The 17,389-nt window shown below is 53.3% G+C and overlaps 1 protein-coding gene across 1 annotated transcript; it reads left to right on the forward strand.

Moving 5' to 3' along the window:
* The first annotated feature begins 8,366 nt into the window (after positions 1 to 8,366).
* LOC133339223 (cytochrome P450 1B1-like) lies at positions 8,367 to 15,911 on the forward strand. Its single transcript, XM_061547373.1, has 2 exons — positions 8,367 to 13,505; positions 13,646 to 15,911. Exon 1 carries the CDS (start codon positions 8,639 to 8,641, stop codon positions 10,382 to 10,384), a length of 1,746 nt encoding a protein of 581 aa, XP_061403357.1. The 5' UTR covers positions 8,367 to 8,638; the 3' UTR covers positions 10,385 to 13,505; positions 13,646 to 15,911.
* Positions 15,912 to 17,389: the final 1,478 nt, after the last annotated feature.

Consider the following 17,389-nt stretch of genomic DNA (forward strand, 5'->3'; position numbering starts at 1 on the left):
GAGAGATGTGTCCAGGAGCACGTTGATAGCGAGACGTCGGGGTCGAGTCAGGAATCGGGGTCGTCGGAGGAAGATGACTGGGGGGGGCTGGGAGCAGGTGAGAGGCGGGCGAAGGAGCCGGTCGGGGTGGAGGCGGTGGAAGAGAAACAGCAAACCGAGAAGAGGAAGGAGCTGGGGGCGAGCGAAAGGTGGAAAGCGAGAGGTGAGAGTCCGACAAGAGTATGTACCTGTGCAACTTGACAGGAAGATAAAATAAAAAATCACGACGTTTCGGAGGCAACACAAGCTTTCGTCTTCAGGTGGTACCGTCACAGCCACGACAGCTGTATCATGTGAATGCTGTCGTGGCTGTGACGGTACCACCTGAAAACGGAAGCTTGTGTTGCCTCCGAAACGTCGTGATTTTTATTTTATTTACTTTTTAATGTTTTTTACCTACGTGACTTTACCGAAAAAACCTAAGAATATGAATCATTGCAGTCACGAAAGCTTCAAATCTAGAATTGACAGGAAGAGAAAAGGAACGAAAGCGAGACTGGGCGCAAGAAGGTGATGGAACAGTGAGGAGCGCAGACCACAGCGGGTTAACTCCACGGCCTTCAATATTTAGTCGGTTCACTCGAATCTGTTTCTTGGCCCCGTGCTGATCCCAGCTTGGCTCGAACGTCCGAGTGCGTGTGGGGTGACGCAGTGCAGCCAGCGGCTACGAACCCGGCGACCCGGGTCCATTCCCGCTCACGGCCAACACCCGGGACGATTATCTGAACCGGTCCTGGGCCTCCCCTAGGTCGACTCAGCTTCAAATGAGTACCCAGTGCGGTGTGCAGTAAACATCGCCACTAGGGAAACGAAGGCGGCCGGGCCACCCACCCTATCGCGTGCCGTTCCGGCGGCGGGTGGCCTTCATATGTACCCTTAACAGCACTTGCCACCAAAAGTTTAGTTGAGGCTATACGGGGGATTTGTCTTCGTCAAGGTGACGTGAAGACGCGTGGGAGGTGGAGCCACCGCGCGGAGGAGGCGAGGGCCTTCATCCAGCAGTGGATAGATCATGGATGACGATCACGATTGTGCGTCAACCGCTCCCCCCACCAGAAACAAAATTGCAGCCCCCCCTCCCTCAAACCCCCACCCCCCCCCCCCCCCCGAGTTTCAAAATCATCCAAAACTTCACAAGCAACAAAGAGGGCCGAGTCCGGGTGCAACCGCGTCACTAGCCCCTCCCCCACCCCCTCCGGGGGCCCCTGGGGCCGTGCTAGGTGCTCCCTAACTGCAATTGCATCAGCAAGTTTTGTGAAGCTCTAAGGATGTCTTTTGTGTGATGTTTGTGTGTGTGCGTGCATTTATGTTGTAGTGCGTGCGTGTGCGTCGCGTGCAGGAGCTGTGTACGTACGTGTGTGTGTATGTATGTGTATGGTGTGGTGGGTAAATATCAGCACTGGGGAGACAAAGGCGGCCGGGGTGTGATGCTGGCAACCCACTCCCTCGTGTGCCGTTCCGGCCTTCATCGGTGCTACTCGCTAACAGCACTTGCCCCAACAGTCTGCTACAGGCTATACGGGGGATCTTTGTCTTTGCCCTTGTACGTGCGGTGTCGTGGCGGTGAGCGCGCTGTGCTCTGAACCCGGCGACCCGAGTCCGATGCCCGCTCACGGCCAACATCGTGGGCCTTCCCTAGGGCGACTCGGCCTCAAATGAGCCATGTGGTTACCCAAAGCCCCTCGTGTGCCGTCCCGGCCTTCACGAGCGCTACTGGCGTAACAGCACTTTCCCCAAAAGTCTGTTCAGCCTATACGGGGTATCTTTGTCTTTGTGTTTTTTTTTGGCGGGGGGGGGGCGGGGGGGTGGGTGGACGTGCGTGCTCACGGCACGGCACGGAGCGTGACGGCGGCGGCGGGAGAGAGGCAGTCGAACCTCGCGTAAATAATTTACGCAATTAGCGACGCGCCCTTCGCAACCCCGAGTAATTGGCAAGCTGCGCGGATCGCGTGCGAGGAAGACGAGGGGGCGGTGGGGGGGGGTGGGGGTGGAAGGGTGGAGGAGGAGGGGGGAGAGAGGGGGGGGCGCGTGGAGGAGGAGGGGGGGGGAGAAGGTGAGGGCTGAAGGCGAATACCGTAAACAACAGCACGCATTGAAGAGCCGCGGCGAGGAAGCGCCCGGGGTGCGAGGCAGGCGGGGGGGGGGGGGGCGTGCGCAGGGGGCGAGAGGAGAGGGATGAGTGGGGGAGCGGAGCGGACGTGGGGGTGCTTGGGGAGGAGGATGAGGAGAGGGGGGGGGGGCCTCTGTCGGCCTCGCGTCACTTTCGCGTGCCGCCATCCAAGATGGGCAGGGAAATGAACCCAATTATCCCGCACTGCCATCCCGGTGCCACACGCGAAGGAGGGTGAAGGGGGTGGTGCGGGGGTGGGGCGATGTTTAAGCTCGTAACGAACAACACCAGCAGCAGCAGCAGCGGCATCAATCGGTGATGCTCGCTGCGGATGATTGTATCCGTGATGATGATTATCATCACGGATACAATCATCAGCCATCACGATGCCGTTAACAATGATTATAATCATGATGCTCATGACGACATCAGCCATCACGATGCCGTTATAATCATTGCTAACGGCATCGTGATGGCTGATATTGTCATGAGCATCATCCGTAGGCCTATCGTCAGCATCTCTGTAACGGTAATTTTATACTCACCATCGTTCGAATATACAAAAATAACTCTACTTTTCTGGCCTCCCTTTCGAATATGCTGTGAAGAAGGGTCATTGCCCGAAACGTCGCCCATTTTCACGCTCAGGCTACGCGCACGGCGGTGTTGTTATTGACACGGAGCGTGTTGTTGTTGTTTGTTGTTTGTGCACCACTGCCAACGCAGGAACAGCAACAATTCGTTTGGAATACAACGTATCATCGCTACCCTTAATCATCATCGCTGTAACAATGATTAAAGCATCGTAGTTGTGATTTGCTATCGCGGTTGCCTATCAACAACATGCGATCAGCGCCATCATTATTACGACTACAATTATCGAGTGACCTTTCTACAAATACGTGGGCCGCTGTGTGTTCACTGGGGGTTTAGGAGCGGTGGCGCAGTGGTTAGCGCACTTGATACAGCTGTCGTGGCTGTGACGGTACCACCTGAAGACGGAAGCTTGTGTTGCCTCCGAAACGTCGTGATTTTTATTTTATTTTACTTTTTTATGTTTTTACTACGTGACTTTACCAAAAAAAACCTAAGAATATGAATCATTGCAGTCACGAAAGCTTCAAATCTAGAATTATTCGCACTGAACTTGTCAATCATCCCTACCGCGCGGGATCGATTCACGGTTGACGCGAGTTGATATCTGCACCGGTTCCACCCCACCGCAACCACGCCTCGCCCTTCACCAATTCGCATGACCAGCGTGGTGAAGTATGGTTAAACAAAATCCCCAATGAACGACAAGGCTTGGTGAGAGGCCATCATCCGGGCCGTGTGTGAAAAACCAGAGTCGACGCCGCCGTGGTGTCGTCGTTTGAACTCTGCAACTTGCAAGCGAGAGGTCACCAGCGCGTTCTTCTGGCGCGGTAGTTTAAAATACGGGCACTTTTTAACCCCCCCCCCCCACCACGGCCACCCCTTACCACCACACCCCGGTTCTGTCCACATGGGAGTAGAAGTGCTATAAATGTCCAAATGGTGGGCCACTTTGTTCAACTATCCTTTGTGGCCAGGTGGCTTTTGACAAAGAAAGTTAATACCGCGGTGGGCTTTGTCTGGCAGGATGGGTGATGGTTTAGTTTTATTTTTGTTGTGCGTTTGGGCGATTTGGTAACCTTTATAGCAATCTGCCACTCCGATCGTGTTTTTTGTACAGGTTGTTGGTTGGAAAGTTCTTACCCCGCGCCCGACTGGGACATCTGTGGGAAAATAAAAGCGCTTTATAGCTCATAGGATTCCTCCAGTCTGAATACAAATTCTGATTCTGAAGTGTGGATGTTCCCATGCGTGGATGGGTTGGCCAAAAATCCTCTCTAGAAGCTTTCGATCTCGAAGCTCGCTCGAGTGTCGCGTTAGGAGGCAATTGCAGGGCTGCACCTTTACCTTGACACGCCGTGAACGATGAGCTGCAACAACGACTGCCAACTGGGGCAGGCAATTTACACTCACACAGCACCGTGTGGTGTATGGTGTGGTGTGGTGTGTGTGTGGTGTGTGTGTGTGGTGTGCGTAGGTGTGTGTTCAGTGTGTGTGAGGTGTGTGTGGTGTGGTGTGTGTGTGGTGTGCGTAGGTGTGTGTGCAGTGTGTGTGTGGTCTGTGAGGGGTGTGTGTGGTGTGTGTGTGCTGTGTGTGTGTGTGGTGTGTGTGTGGGGTGTGTGGTGTGGTGTGTCGTGTGTGTGGTGTCTGTAGGTGTGTGTGTGGTGTGTGTAGGTGTGTGTGTGGTGTGGTGTGGTGTGGTGTGCGTAGGTGTGTGTGCAGTGTGTTGTGTGGTGTGTGTGGTGTGTGTGTGTGTGGTGTGTGTGGTGTGTGTGTGGGGTGTGTATAGTGTGTGTTGGTGTGTGTATTGGTGTTGTGGGTGGTGTGTGTTTCAGGGCTGAGTTGGTTTTCATGGTGAAGGGGAGCGGTGGCACGGCGGTTAGCGCGCTCACGGCCAACAACAGTGACGATTATCTAAACCGGTCCTGGGCCTCCTCCCATAGGTCGACTCGGCCTCAAATGAGAAGTGTGTAAGCATCGCCACGAGGGGAGATAAAAGCGGCCACCCCACCTCCTCGTGTGCCGTGTCAGAGAGTTGCTCGCTAACAGCACTTGCCCCCAAAGCGTGGTACGGAAAACGCCGGGGGATATTTGCATTTGTGTATGGTTCTCATGGCGAAGCTGAGCCCTCTGTAAAAATGCGTCCCCCATCTCGATTAGAGGCGTCGGGAGCCCGCGGGGCTTTGTGCACAAGGTGACCCTTAACCTCCATCAAATGCACGCGCGCACACGGCGGCAGCGATCCTATTAAGGCGCCGTCGAGGGAGGATGGTCAGGGATCCAGCCTCGCCGCTGATGTTGGCTGTGCCCGGAACGTCGAACTAAGCACGCGGTGCAGTGCGCTAACCACTACATCACAACTTCCCCCCCCCCCTCCTCCATTAAATATAAAAATCTTGATTATAACAGATTGTTGGGGAAAGTGCTGTTCGCGAGTTCCTATTAAGGCCGGAACGGTCTACAAAAGGAATGGAGCAACTAACACACCCGGCCGCCTTTGTCTCTCCCGAGTGCTGATATTTATTGTTGTTTACACACTGCAGCGGGTACGCTTTCAGATGCTAAGTCGACCTAAAGGAAGCCAATTCCCGATTTACCATTATTAATCAGATTATCCCCTGGGCCTGGAATCGAACTCGCAACGCCAGAATGTCCCGCAAGATGCGCGCGCGCGCGCAGGACACCCCGACCACGCTCGCGCTCGCGCGCGCGCACAATCACCAAGCGCGTGGCCGTGCAGGACGAGAGCGAGATTACAGAGCGAGATAACAGCGAGACGACGGCGTGGTGGTGGGAGGGTGGGTGGGAGGGTGGGTGGAAGGGTGAGTGGGTGGGTGGGTCACAGCCCTGAACTCACGCGAACTATTTACCTACCTCGCACGCACAGGCGCACGCTCGCACACACACACACCAAAAACATCCGTCGCCATCCTAGCGCACAATCGCACGCAACCACGCACACACGCACACACACACTCACTTGTGAACACGACAAAGACAAAGCTACCCCGTAGAGCCTTCACAGACTGTTGGGGCAAGTGCTGTTGGCAAGCACATGTGAAGGTATACACACACTCACTTGTGAACACGACAAAGACAAAGCTACCCCGTAGAGCCTTCACAGACTGTTGGGGCAAGTGCTGTTGGCAAGCACATGTGAAGGTATACACACAGTCACTTCTGAACACGACAAAGACAAAGCTACCCCGTATAGCCTTCACAGACTGTTGGGGCAAGTGATGTTGGCAAGCACATGTGAAGGTATACACACAGTCACTTCTGAACACGACAAAGACAAAGCTACCCCGTATAGCCTTCACAGACTGTTGGGGCAAGTGCTGTTGGCAATCACATGTGAAGGTATACACACAGTCACTTCTGAACACGACAAAGACAAAGCTACCCCGTATAGCCTTCACAGACTGTTGGGGCAAGTGCTGTTGGCAAGCACATGTGAAGGCACACACACACTCACTTCTGAACACCACAAAGACAAAAATTCCCCGTATAGCCTTCACAGACTGTTGGGGCAAGTGCTGTTGGCAAGCACATATGAAGGTATACACACATTCACTTGTGAACACGACAAAGACAAAGATACCCCGTATAGCCTTCACAGACTGTTGGGGCAAGTGCTGTTAGCAAGCACATGTGAAGGCATAGACACACTCACTTCTGAACACGACAAAGACAAAGATATCTCGTAGAGCCTTCACAGACTGTTGGGGCAAGTGCTGTTAGCAAGCGCATGTGAAGGCATACACACTCACTTCTGAACACTACAGAGACAAAGATCCCCGTATAGCCTTCACAGACTGTTGGGGCAAGTGATGTTAGCGAGCACCTATGAAGGCCGGCACGGCACACGAGGGGTGATCAGCTCCACGCCGGCAGCCTTTGTCTCCCTGGTGACGATGTTTACACACCGCACCGGGTACACATTTGAGGCTGAGTCGACCTAGGCAAGGCCCAGGACCGTGTTGGCAGTGAGCGGGAATCGAACTCGGGTCGCCAGGTTCGTAGCACAGCGCGCTAACCGCTACACCACAGCTCCCCACACACACGTACACTTACACAAGCACGCACAGACGCAGATACAGACACACACAGAGACCCACTGACACCCCGACTCCGCTGCTATGCGAGGTGTCCCAGCAGTGTACACGATTGGTCGAGCCGAGAAGTCGGGGTGTGATAATGATGACGATGCATTAGGGTCGAACTTCTTTCGCATCGTACGTAGCCAACCGTGCCAATCGGAAGTGCCGGGGGAAGGACAACCGAACGATGACTTTGTTTTTACTCAGCAGGGCCCAAAGGCGTGAATATAAATGTGTCGTTAAACCCGCCACCACCCGACACAGAAAAATTAGTAAGGTTTGCCACGTAAACAGAACGTGCCAATTTGTGGATGATATTTGGTCTCGAAAGCCTCGGCGCCATTCAAGTGGTCGTTATCGTTTCTTGAAGCGAGCGAGGTGTATACGAACATGGAAATATGGATGGTGGAGGAGAGGGGGGGGGGAGAGGTTGGGGGGGGGGGAATTCCGAATTCGTGAAGTGCTAAGCTGAAGCAGTTGGAGGGGGTGGTTGGGAGGGAGGGAGGGAGGGAGGGAAATTTGTCATCAGATTTCGAGGCCTTGGTGGAGGGGGAAGAGACCCCCTAGCAACTTTCCGGGGGGATTCGTTCCCGCGGGTCGTGGATGTGCACGCGCTGCGACTCGCATAGGGCGCGCGTGCGTGTGTGTGTTTGTGTGTGTGTTTGTGTGTGTTTGTGTGTGTGTGTTTGTGTGTGTGTGTTTGTGTGTGTTGTGTGTGTGTGTTTGTGTGTGTTTGTGTGTGTGTGTTTGTGTGTGTTTGTGTGTGTTTGTGTGTGTGCGTGTGTGTTTGTGCGTGTGTGTTTGTGTGTGTGTGTTTGTGTGTGTGTGTTTGTGTGTTTGTGTGTGCGTGTGTGTTTGTGCGTGTGTGTTTGTGCGTGTGTGTTTGTGTGTGTTTGTGTGTGTGTTTATGTGTGTGTGTGCGTGTTTGTGTGTGTTTGTGTGTGTGTGTGTGTTTGTGTGTGTGTGCGTGTGTTTGTGCGTGTGTGTTTGTGCGTGTGTGTTTGTGTGTGTGTTTGTGTGTGTGTTTATGTGTGTGTGCGTGTTTGTGTGCGTGTTTGTGTGTGTGTTTGTGTGTGTGTGTGTTTATGTGTGGAACCCGGGTCGCCAGGTTCGTAGTGCAGCGTAGCGCTAACCGCTACACACACACACGGAGCTCCCCCCCCCCATCTCCCCTGGCTCTGATTCTGCACGTAGCCCTGTGCCCCCAGCCCTGGAACGCGGAGGGGATGGTAATGGGGTTGGGGGTGGGGGGTGGCGGGGCTGAGGGTGGGGGCTGTAGGAGGTGTGGAGGATGGGGAGAGAACACAGGAGGAGGGGGCTGGGTCGTCCTCGCAAAATTTCAGAGGCAGCAGTCGCCCCCCGCCCCGCCCCTCGCTCGCCTCCTTCCGAGTGGCGGTCACAATCGTGGCGAGGGGTGGGAGAGGAGGAAGGGGACGAGTGGATGGGTGGTGGTGGGGGGGCAGTCGATGCAGGAGGGGGGGGTCATGCTGATAAATACACGTGGGTTTCTGCGGCACCCGCAGATCAACGCCACTCGCGACTTAAAAGTGGCAGCAGCAGCAGCAGAGGCAACAGCTTCAGCAGCTTCAGCAGTTGCAGCAGCAGCATAAGTACCATCAGCGAACCATCACCGCCAGCAATCATCGTAATCATCGCCAGCAGCAGAGCGGACTCGTGCCAGCGATCAGGTCGCAGAGACGGCGCCTCCCCTTGGCGCGCGTTGAATGAACGAGCCCACGACGTTTGCGAGTGAGAGAATCTCCTCTGCCTGACATCTCTCTCTCTCTGCCTTGCCATGACCGCAGCCGAGAGCATGGAGGCGCTGCCCGTGGTAGCGGCGGGCAGCGGGGCCCAGCTGTGGGACATCTCGCACCCTCCCGTGCTCTTCTTCCTGCTCTCCGCTCTGCTCATCCTTCTCGTCACCCTGGAGGCTCGCAAGCACGGCCGCTCTCATCAGCAGAAGCAGCAGCAGCAGCAGCAGCAAAAGAACAGCGCTCCCGACCCTCCGGGTCCCTTCGCGTTCCCCATCGTGGGCAACTCCCTCCAGCTGGGACCGATGCCTCACCTGACCCTCACCGCCATGGCGCAGCGCTACGGGCCCGTGTTCCGCATCCACCTGGGCCACGAGCCCGTGGTGGTGCTCACGGGCGAGGAGATCATCCGCGAGGCGCTGGTCAAGCGCGGCACCGAGTTCGCGGGCCGGCCCGACTTCCCCTCCTTCGCGCTCGTGTCGGGCGGCAACAGCATGTCGTTCACCAACTACAGCGAGCTGTGGCGCATGCACCGGCGGCTGGCGCACTCCACTTTGCGCGCCTTCTTCACGGGCACGGCGGCGACCCGCCGCGTCTTCGAGGGCCACGTGCGCCTCGAGGCAGCCGAGCTGTGCGCGATGCTCGCGGCGGCGACGAGCCGGGCGGGAGGCGGCGTCGTCGACCCCAGCGAGCCGACGGTGTTGGCCGTGGCCAACGTCATCTCGGCGGTGTGCTTCGGCAAGCGCTACGAGCACGACGACGCCGAGTTGCGCGACCTCCTGAGCAACAACGAGCGCTTCAGCAAGACGGTGGGCGCCGGCAGCGTGGTGGACGTAATGCCGTGGCTCATGCGCTTCCCCAACCCGGTGCGCTCCATCTACCGCGACTTCGAGCAGATGAACAACGAGTTCTTCGCCTTCGTGCAGCGCAAGGTGCAGGAGCACCGCGACTCGTACGACCCCGCGGCGACCCCGCGCGACATGATCGACGCGCTCATCGGGCACATCGAGGGCGGAGGCGGCGACAGCGACGAGGAGGGAGACGCGGCAGACGGGGCCGGCGCCGCTGCTGGTGGCGCTGCTGGTGGCGCTGGAGGCGGTGCGCGCGAGGAGCCCCTGAAGTTGGGGCCGCAGTACGTGGACAGCACCCTCACGGACGTGTTCGGGGCCGGCCAGGACACCATGTCCACGTCGCTGTTGTGGTTCGTGCTCCTGTGCGCCAAGCACCCGGACCTTCAGGCCGACATGCAGAGGGACATCGACCGCGTGGTGGGACGCGAACGGCTGCCACGCCTGGACGACCGGCCGCAGTTGGCGTGCGTCGACGCGTTCGTGTGCGAGATGATGCGTCACGTGAGCTACGTGCCCTTCACGATCCCGCACGCCACCACGACGGACACTGAGCTCAATGGCTACCGCATCGCCAAGGGCACCGTTGTGTTCGTGAACCAGTGGTCGGTCAACCACGACCCGGCAATTTGGCGCGACCCCGAGCGCTTCGACCCGAGTCGCTTCCTGGACGAGACGGGCGCGGCGCTCGACCGCGACATCGCGCGCCGGGTCATGATCTTCTCGTCGGGCAAGAGGAGGTGCATCGGCTACGAGATGGCCAAGATGCAGCTCTTCCTCTTCTGCAGCGTCTTGCTCCACCAGCTGAGCATGTCCGTGCCCCCCGGGCACGTCGTGAGCCTGGAGGGCGTGTACGGTCTCTCCCTGAAGCCCAAGCATATCTCGGTGGCGTTCACGCCGCGCGAACAGCTGCTGGGTCGGCCGGGAGAGGCAGAGGAGTGACGCGAGAGAGAGTGAGGATATTACTGTGTTAGTGAGAATGTAAGTGAGAGTTTTGGGTGGGGGGCACAGAGAGTGAGCGAGAGTAAGAGCGCGCATGCGTGACAGTGAGTGAGTGGGTGGGTGAGTGAGTGAGTGAGAGAGTGAGTGAGCGAGTGAGTGAGTGAGTGAGTGAACGAGAGAGTGAGCGAGAGAGTGAGTGAGCGAGAGAGTGAGCGAGAGAGTGAGCGAGTGAGTGAGCGAGAGAGTGAGCGAGAGAGTGAGCGAGTGAGAGAGTGAGCGAGAGAGTGAGTGAGCAAGCGAGTGAGCCAGAGAGAGAGAGAACACTTTGGGACAGCGAGTGAGAGCGCGGGGGGGGGGGGGCAGTGTAAGATAAATTTTAAAAAACAAAAATCATGAATACGGGATTGACAGGAGGCGCGATCCGGGTGAGAGAGTGAGATCATATTTTAGAGCGAGTGAAGAGATGAACGGGACAATTGCAAGAAGACACGACGTAGATTGGAGAGAGATCGTGTGCGAGTGGAGAAACCAGAGTTGTGTGATACATACTCATGCTGATGATGATGATGAGTTCGTTGAGAGTGCGGAGGGAGCGGCTACGCAGTGGTTCGCGCACAGCGCCGCACACGCTGTGGACAAGTTCGATTTACAGCCGCAGCGAGTGATATTTGAACGTGTCCTGCGGCCTCGTCCGTATAGGTCGACACGGCCTTAACACCAGTACACGTAACTGGCATGGCGTACGTGAGCATCGCCACTTGGGGAGACAAAGGCGGTCGGGCGTCGTGACGGCTTTGATGGGTGGTGGATAACAGCACTTGCCCCAACATACGATGGAGACTATAGGGGGGGTGGGGCTTTGCATGTATTTGTGTGTATCTGCGTATCATGTACGCACATATACACACTTGCGAGATGTGTGGTGCAATTTGACGATTACATTCACGATTCCTCCATCGATAATTTTTTCATCGATTATTTCCATTCGTTCGCACAGCCGACGGTGGGAACTGCGGTCACTACTGGGTTCATCTCGCGCGATGATAGCTGCAAAAAAAAACCACGTTAATCGATTACATTGATCGAATCGTGACATTGTATTGGTGTCGACGACGGTGCAATTCGTTACGGCCTCGCTTCTCATTAATTGCGTACGCAGAGCAATCAATCCCAAGGGCTGCCGTGGTAAATAGAGACCCAAAACTCCCTTCCGTGTCGCCACGCCAGGAACACGTATTTCATTCAGCCCATCGGCTGATGAGCAATCGAAACTGATAACAAACCCGAGTTGAATCGAGCTGATATGAGCCAAAGAAAAACATAACCAAGATAATATGTTCAAGATGATATTGGGTCCAGAAATGTATAGTAATTGTAGTAATATTATACATGTTATTATAATAACACTATTGGTCTGGATGGGCAAACTCGCGTGATTATATATATGTGTGTGTGTTTGTATTGTCACTGAACAAAAATCGGGCCGACTTTATATTTGCTGACCTCACCAAGGGTCTAATTCACGCGTCGTTGGCGAATGTTTATTTGGTATCATTTGCTGCAGAGCTACGTTGATCGATCACCCCTCCACCATCGATAACGGAGGGGGGGGGTGCGGAGTTCGCACAGAGATCACAACAAAGACAAAGATCCTCCCCCCTATAACCTTAACAGACTGCTGGAGCCAACAGTCACACTCACTCACACACTCACACACACACACTCACACACACCCCCACACACTCACACACAAACACACTCACACACACACCCACACACTCACACACAAACACTCACACACTCACACACAAACTCACACACACTCACACACACTCACTCACACTCACTCACACACACTCACACACACTCACTCATACACACTCACACACAAGCACACACACTCACACACAAACACACTCACACACGCGTGCACACTCACTCACACACACTCACTCACACACTCACTCACACACACACACTCACTCGAATACACCCAGAGCCACATCGCAAATTTGCCTCGACGAATCGCTACTTTATTTTTTTTGCGGACCTAGTGAGCCACACAGAGACACACAGATACATTGGGCCAAAACATATTTTATTCTAAACAAAATTTATAGATGAAATATAATAAAAATCGAATCTGATGAATAGATATTGTTAACATATTAGGAAGATCATCAGACCCAATAGTCGCGTTTCCGCTCAGATACAAAACGAGACCCCCCCCCCCCCACTCCCGTTCGATCTCATTTGAGTTGAGTGCCCTTTGAAACAAGTTGATAACCCACGCCCGCATTTTTATATATATCAAACGCACACAACTCAAGCTCGTCAACCGTGGCAGTAAAAGATACAAACCGTCGACTTTTCCTGCGGTGGCTAACGGGCCATGTAAAGAAGCTGAAGGATCAATGCCCGAAACGTCGCCAATTATATGCATATTATTTTAAGGCGACAGTGTTGCCAACGATCGTCGTGGGTTTGTTAATTGTGTTTGTGCACCACCGCCAACGCACACAAAATAGTTTAATCGCATACACACGTTTCTTATTTGATTACACAACTATACATATTTATTTGCAGTTCACGCTCAGAAGTGAGACGAATGGTAGCGGCACCAGACCGTGAGATACGGTGCCGGGGTGGGAGGAAGGATTTAATCCAGCAGTGGATAAGACAATGGAGGATGTTGATGACGATGTTGTTCTCTTAAGAGATTGCTCGCGCTCGATTCATTGTAAACACTTTACAATTTACGATCTATATCTGCCATTAATCGCCTCTCTGCGCAAACGGTCGCACGAAAAACGGAATCATTCGCTCGCCCGTTTCGGCCACTTCATCTTTGCTATTCTCAACCATATCCTGACAATTATATATTGTGTGGATATTTTTTTTTTTGGGGGGGGAGAGGTGTCCCAGGACAGCCCCCTAATTGGAATCATCTGTCTGTCGTGCAGACATCACGTGGGATTTAATGTGACACGTCACGTGGGATTCAAGTTGCACAATTACATACTGGGTGATGGGGGGGTCAGGTGAGTGGGTAGGTGGGCGAGTAGGTGGGGTGAGGAGTAGATGGGTGAGTAGGTGGGGTGAGGAGTAGATGGGTGAGTAGGTGGGGCGAGGAGTAGATGGGTGAGTAGGTGGGGTGAGGAGTAGATGGGTGAGTAGGTGGGGTGATGAGTAGATGGGCGAGTAGGTGGGGTGAGGAGTAGATGGGTGAGTAGGTGGGGTGATGAGTAGATGGGTGAGTAGGTACGTCAGCGTGTTGGCGAGCAGGTGGGTTCGTAGGTGAGTACGTGGGTGAGTACGTAGGTCAGCAGGTGGGCGAGGTAGGTGATGGGTGAGTAGGTGGGTGAGCTTCACAAGCTTCACAATGAAGGCCCCCTTCAACTGACCAATGAGCCACGGCACGCGACCGATTTCGACAAATCTCAGAAAGCTGAGCAGGTGTTGAGCCTGGATAGTGTGAACATGAGCGACCACCAACAACACAAAGCTGTAGGCTGCTGTGGTCAGCAGATGGCAGTGCAGGAAAACCAATTGCAGTACTGTACTTCTATGTCCCCGCATATATGCACCTGGCCTTGATGAACCCTCACGGACCAGCGTGGCGAAGTATGGTCAAAACAACCGCCATATGGCGTGGGGTAGGCCCCTCATCCAGCAGTGTGTTGATGGAAGGGATTATACATTACTTGTATTGTTACATATTCACATGATCTGATCTCGGAGAAATTTTAGACGTAATGTTTCGTGTAAGCGTTCCTTTATCCTGCGTTGATTTCGCCCGAGATCTCAACCAAGCTCGTGTCGTCTCATCTACAGTGCGTTCAGCCACCATCACTGCCAGGTCTCAACAATACACTCACTCATCCACTCATTCACCCACTCACTCACTCACCAACCCACCCACCCACCCATTCACTCATCCACTCAACCACCCACTCATCCACCCATTCACTCATTCACCCACTCACTCACCAACCCACCCACCCATTCACTCATCCACTCACCCACTCACTCATCCACCCACTCACTCACCAACTCACCCACTCACTCATCCACTCACCCACCCACTCATCCACCCACCTACTCATCCACCCACTCATTCACTTTTCCACCCACTCACTCATCCATTCACTCATTCACCCACCCACTCATCCACCCACCCACCCACTCACTCACCAACCCACCCACCCATTCACTCATCCACCCACCCACTCATCCACCGACTCACTCATTCACTCACCCACTCACTCACCAACTCATCCACTCACTCATCCACTCACCCACCCACTTATCCACCCACTCACTCATCCACCCACTCACTCACCAACCCACCCACTCACTCATCCACTCACCCACCCACCCACTCATCCACCCACCCACCCACTCATCCACCCACCCACTCATCCATCCACCTACTCATCCACCCACTCACTCACCAACCCACTCATTCACTTATCCATCCACCCACTCACCGACTCACTCACCAACCCACTCACCCACCCACCCACACACTCACTCACCCGCCCACCACACCAGCAGGTCACAACACTTATCTCCCTGTCGCTTCCTTCCCTGGAAGCGTTTCACTTCGGACTTCCCTCCCAGCATCACCGCCTCTCCACGCACTCTTATCATTGCAAAATATCATAGTGCTGATTGTTGCTGGCCGCATGGAGTTTCCAGCCTTCGTACCCCAATGCTCAGCAGCCGTTATATAAATATTTTTTTAAATGTGCTTCAAGTATAAGCAACCTTCCAATGTTTTTTATACCCATCATGTGCATGCGTAATTCGTATTTATAGTCTATAAAGACATCGATCTGTTTTACCGGCAATGCCGCCTGTGGGTCATGTTATCTCCTAATTCTCACCGAGTCGAACCCCGCGACCCATTGCTCACTCGCCGTCTATCTATTTGTTCTTGTCCGTGGCACGTGAGGGTTAGTCGCAGTAGTAGCAATCAGCAGTCACGAGCGAGAGCTATACTCGATGTGGTGTGCCGGGTTCAGAAATGTGTTGTTTTGTCGCGTGTCCCACACCCCGATGATGTTAATCCCTGCGTATAATAACTACCGATATCGTATTATGAACATTGTTCTAATAATTATAATAATTATTTTTATCCCAAGTGATCAATTGGGAGACAGTATTCATTACCTACGTATGTGTGCAAAGGTATTCCAGTAAAAATACCAATCAGTGTTTTAATTGTATGTACGGCATGTAACCTTTGATCCGCTACTAAGGCAATACGTATATTCTTTACGAGAAATGTAATTCGAATCTAATGATAATAATTGCTATTATTCTGGGGGACAAATTCCTCGCGTTGTTAAACGAAAGAGTAAGTGGTGTGCACTTTATCACGATGTGAAAGTACAGCTGCCGGTTTATAATGTTTGCCGGCGGTGATTTTGTGTGTGTGTGGGCGTGCGCGCGCTTTGTAATAAACACTATTAAACATGTAAGAAAAACGACAATAAACACACGTGATTTTTTATCATCAAATTATCTCGTGCGTAACTGTGTGAATCGATTTCTTACGTCAACATACAGTATATGCGTACTGTATTGGAGATCGCATTTAGGTATTCACGTGGTCTTTCCCCGACAGCCTGCTAAGTCGTTTCACAGTAGGAGGGGGGGGGGGGCTAGAGGGAGGGGGGCCTGGTGGAGGAGTGGGGGGGCTGAAGGAGGTGGGGGGTGGGGCTGGAGGAGGTGAGGGGGGCATAACTGCCGTGCTGTATGGAATCCCGATTGAGCAAACTCATTTTGTGGGTAAACTTTTGAAATTTCACAAAGATTAGACCGTGACGCCGGCACACAATCTGAATAGTTGGAACTATTTCAGTTCCTGCAGTCATGATGCAAACAAAAAACATAACTCTGTATGCACTGTCCTTGAAGTTGATTGGTCTACACCCGAGACAGCTTTCCTTAGAGCCTAGTCTCACATGGGTTGGACCAGATGACGCCAGTTGTCAGATAGAAGGGTAAAAAAACAATTATCATATTTTTTACTGGCAAATGAGGTTCCAATGGAATTTCAGTTCCGTCTTGAGAACTCAACTCTGTAAATCGGCCTTTAACCCCCACCCCTCGCCGAGTTCAGGTCACGTGCCCTGCAGATTCTGTAAACGGGGCGACATCAGTGGGATCTACGGATGAAGTTCGCTACTTCACAAATGTAAATCATTATTGCTCATTATCATCGAATAACGTCAGGTGATCGGTTACGTGCCCACGACGGTTTGAAGCAGACGACGCGCATTTGTTTATGGTTAATGCACCCGCAGTATTAACCAGGGCGGACGCGGGGCTCGAACCACGAATCTCTGCCAACGCCTGGTAAACGCGTTACGGCTAGGCGATGTGACCCTCAATAGCCCTCGCATGCACCTGCACCCACCCAGTGGAGGACTGGGACAACAAAAAAATCGGCCCAGACATTTGTAAACAAGCCGAGCCCAAATTGCCGTATAATCTCATTGGCCCATTTGGGCTGGGTCCAAATAAAACAAATGGGCCGGTGAGGAATATTCTTTGGGGCTGCCGAAAATTGGACTCAGTGGCAACTGAGAGCGTAAACAAGCAATAGAGGGTACACGTCTAGAGGTAATACAACATTCTAACCGAAACATATCGGTTTGCTTTTGACTCTGATCACATTTGAAATTTCGATTTAAAGCTTTCGTGACTGCAGGGATTCATCTTCTTGGTTCTTTCAGTAAAGTCACGTAGAAGGGAAGTAATAAAATAATAAAAAATAAAACATAATAAAATAATTATCACGACGTTTCGGCCACAACGCAAGCAGCCGTCCTCAGGTTGCTTGCGTTGAGGACAGCTGCTTGCGTTGTGGCCGAAACGTCGTGAGAATTATTTTTTTATGTCTTATTTTTATTATTTTATTATTTCCCTTCTACGTGACTTTACCGAAAGAACCAAGAACACATTTGAAATGTCCCCACGCAGGCCGGCTCACCG

This window comes from Lethenteron reissneri, unplaced genomic scaffold, assembly GCF_015708825.2.
Source record: "Lethenteron reissneri isolate LAM-NWPU_2019-01 unplaced genomic scaffold, ASM1570882v1 scaffold_1666, whole genome shotgun sequence".
NCBI lineage: Eukaryota > Metazoa > Chordata > Hyperoartia > Petromyzontiformes > Petromyzontidae > Lethenteron > Lethenteron reissneri.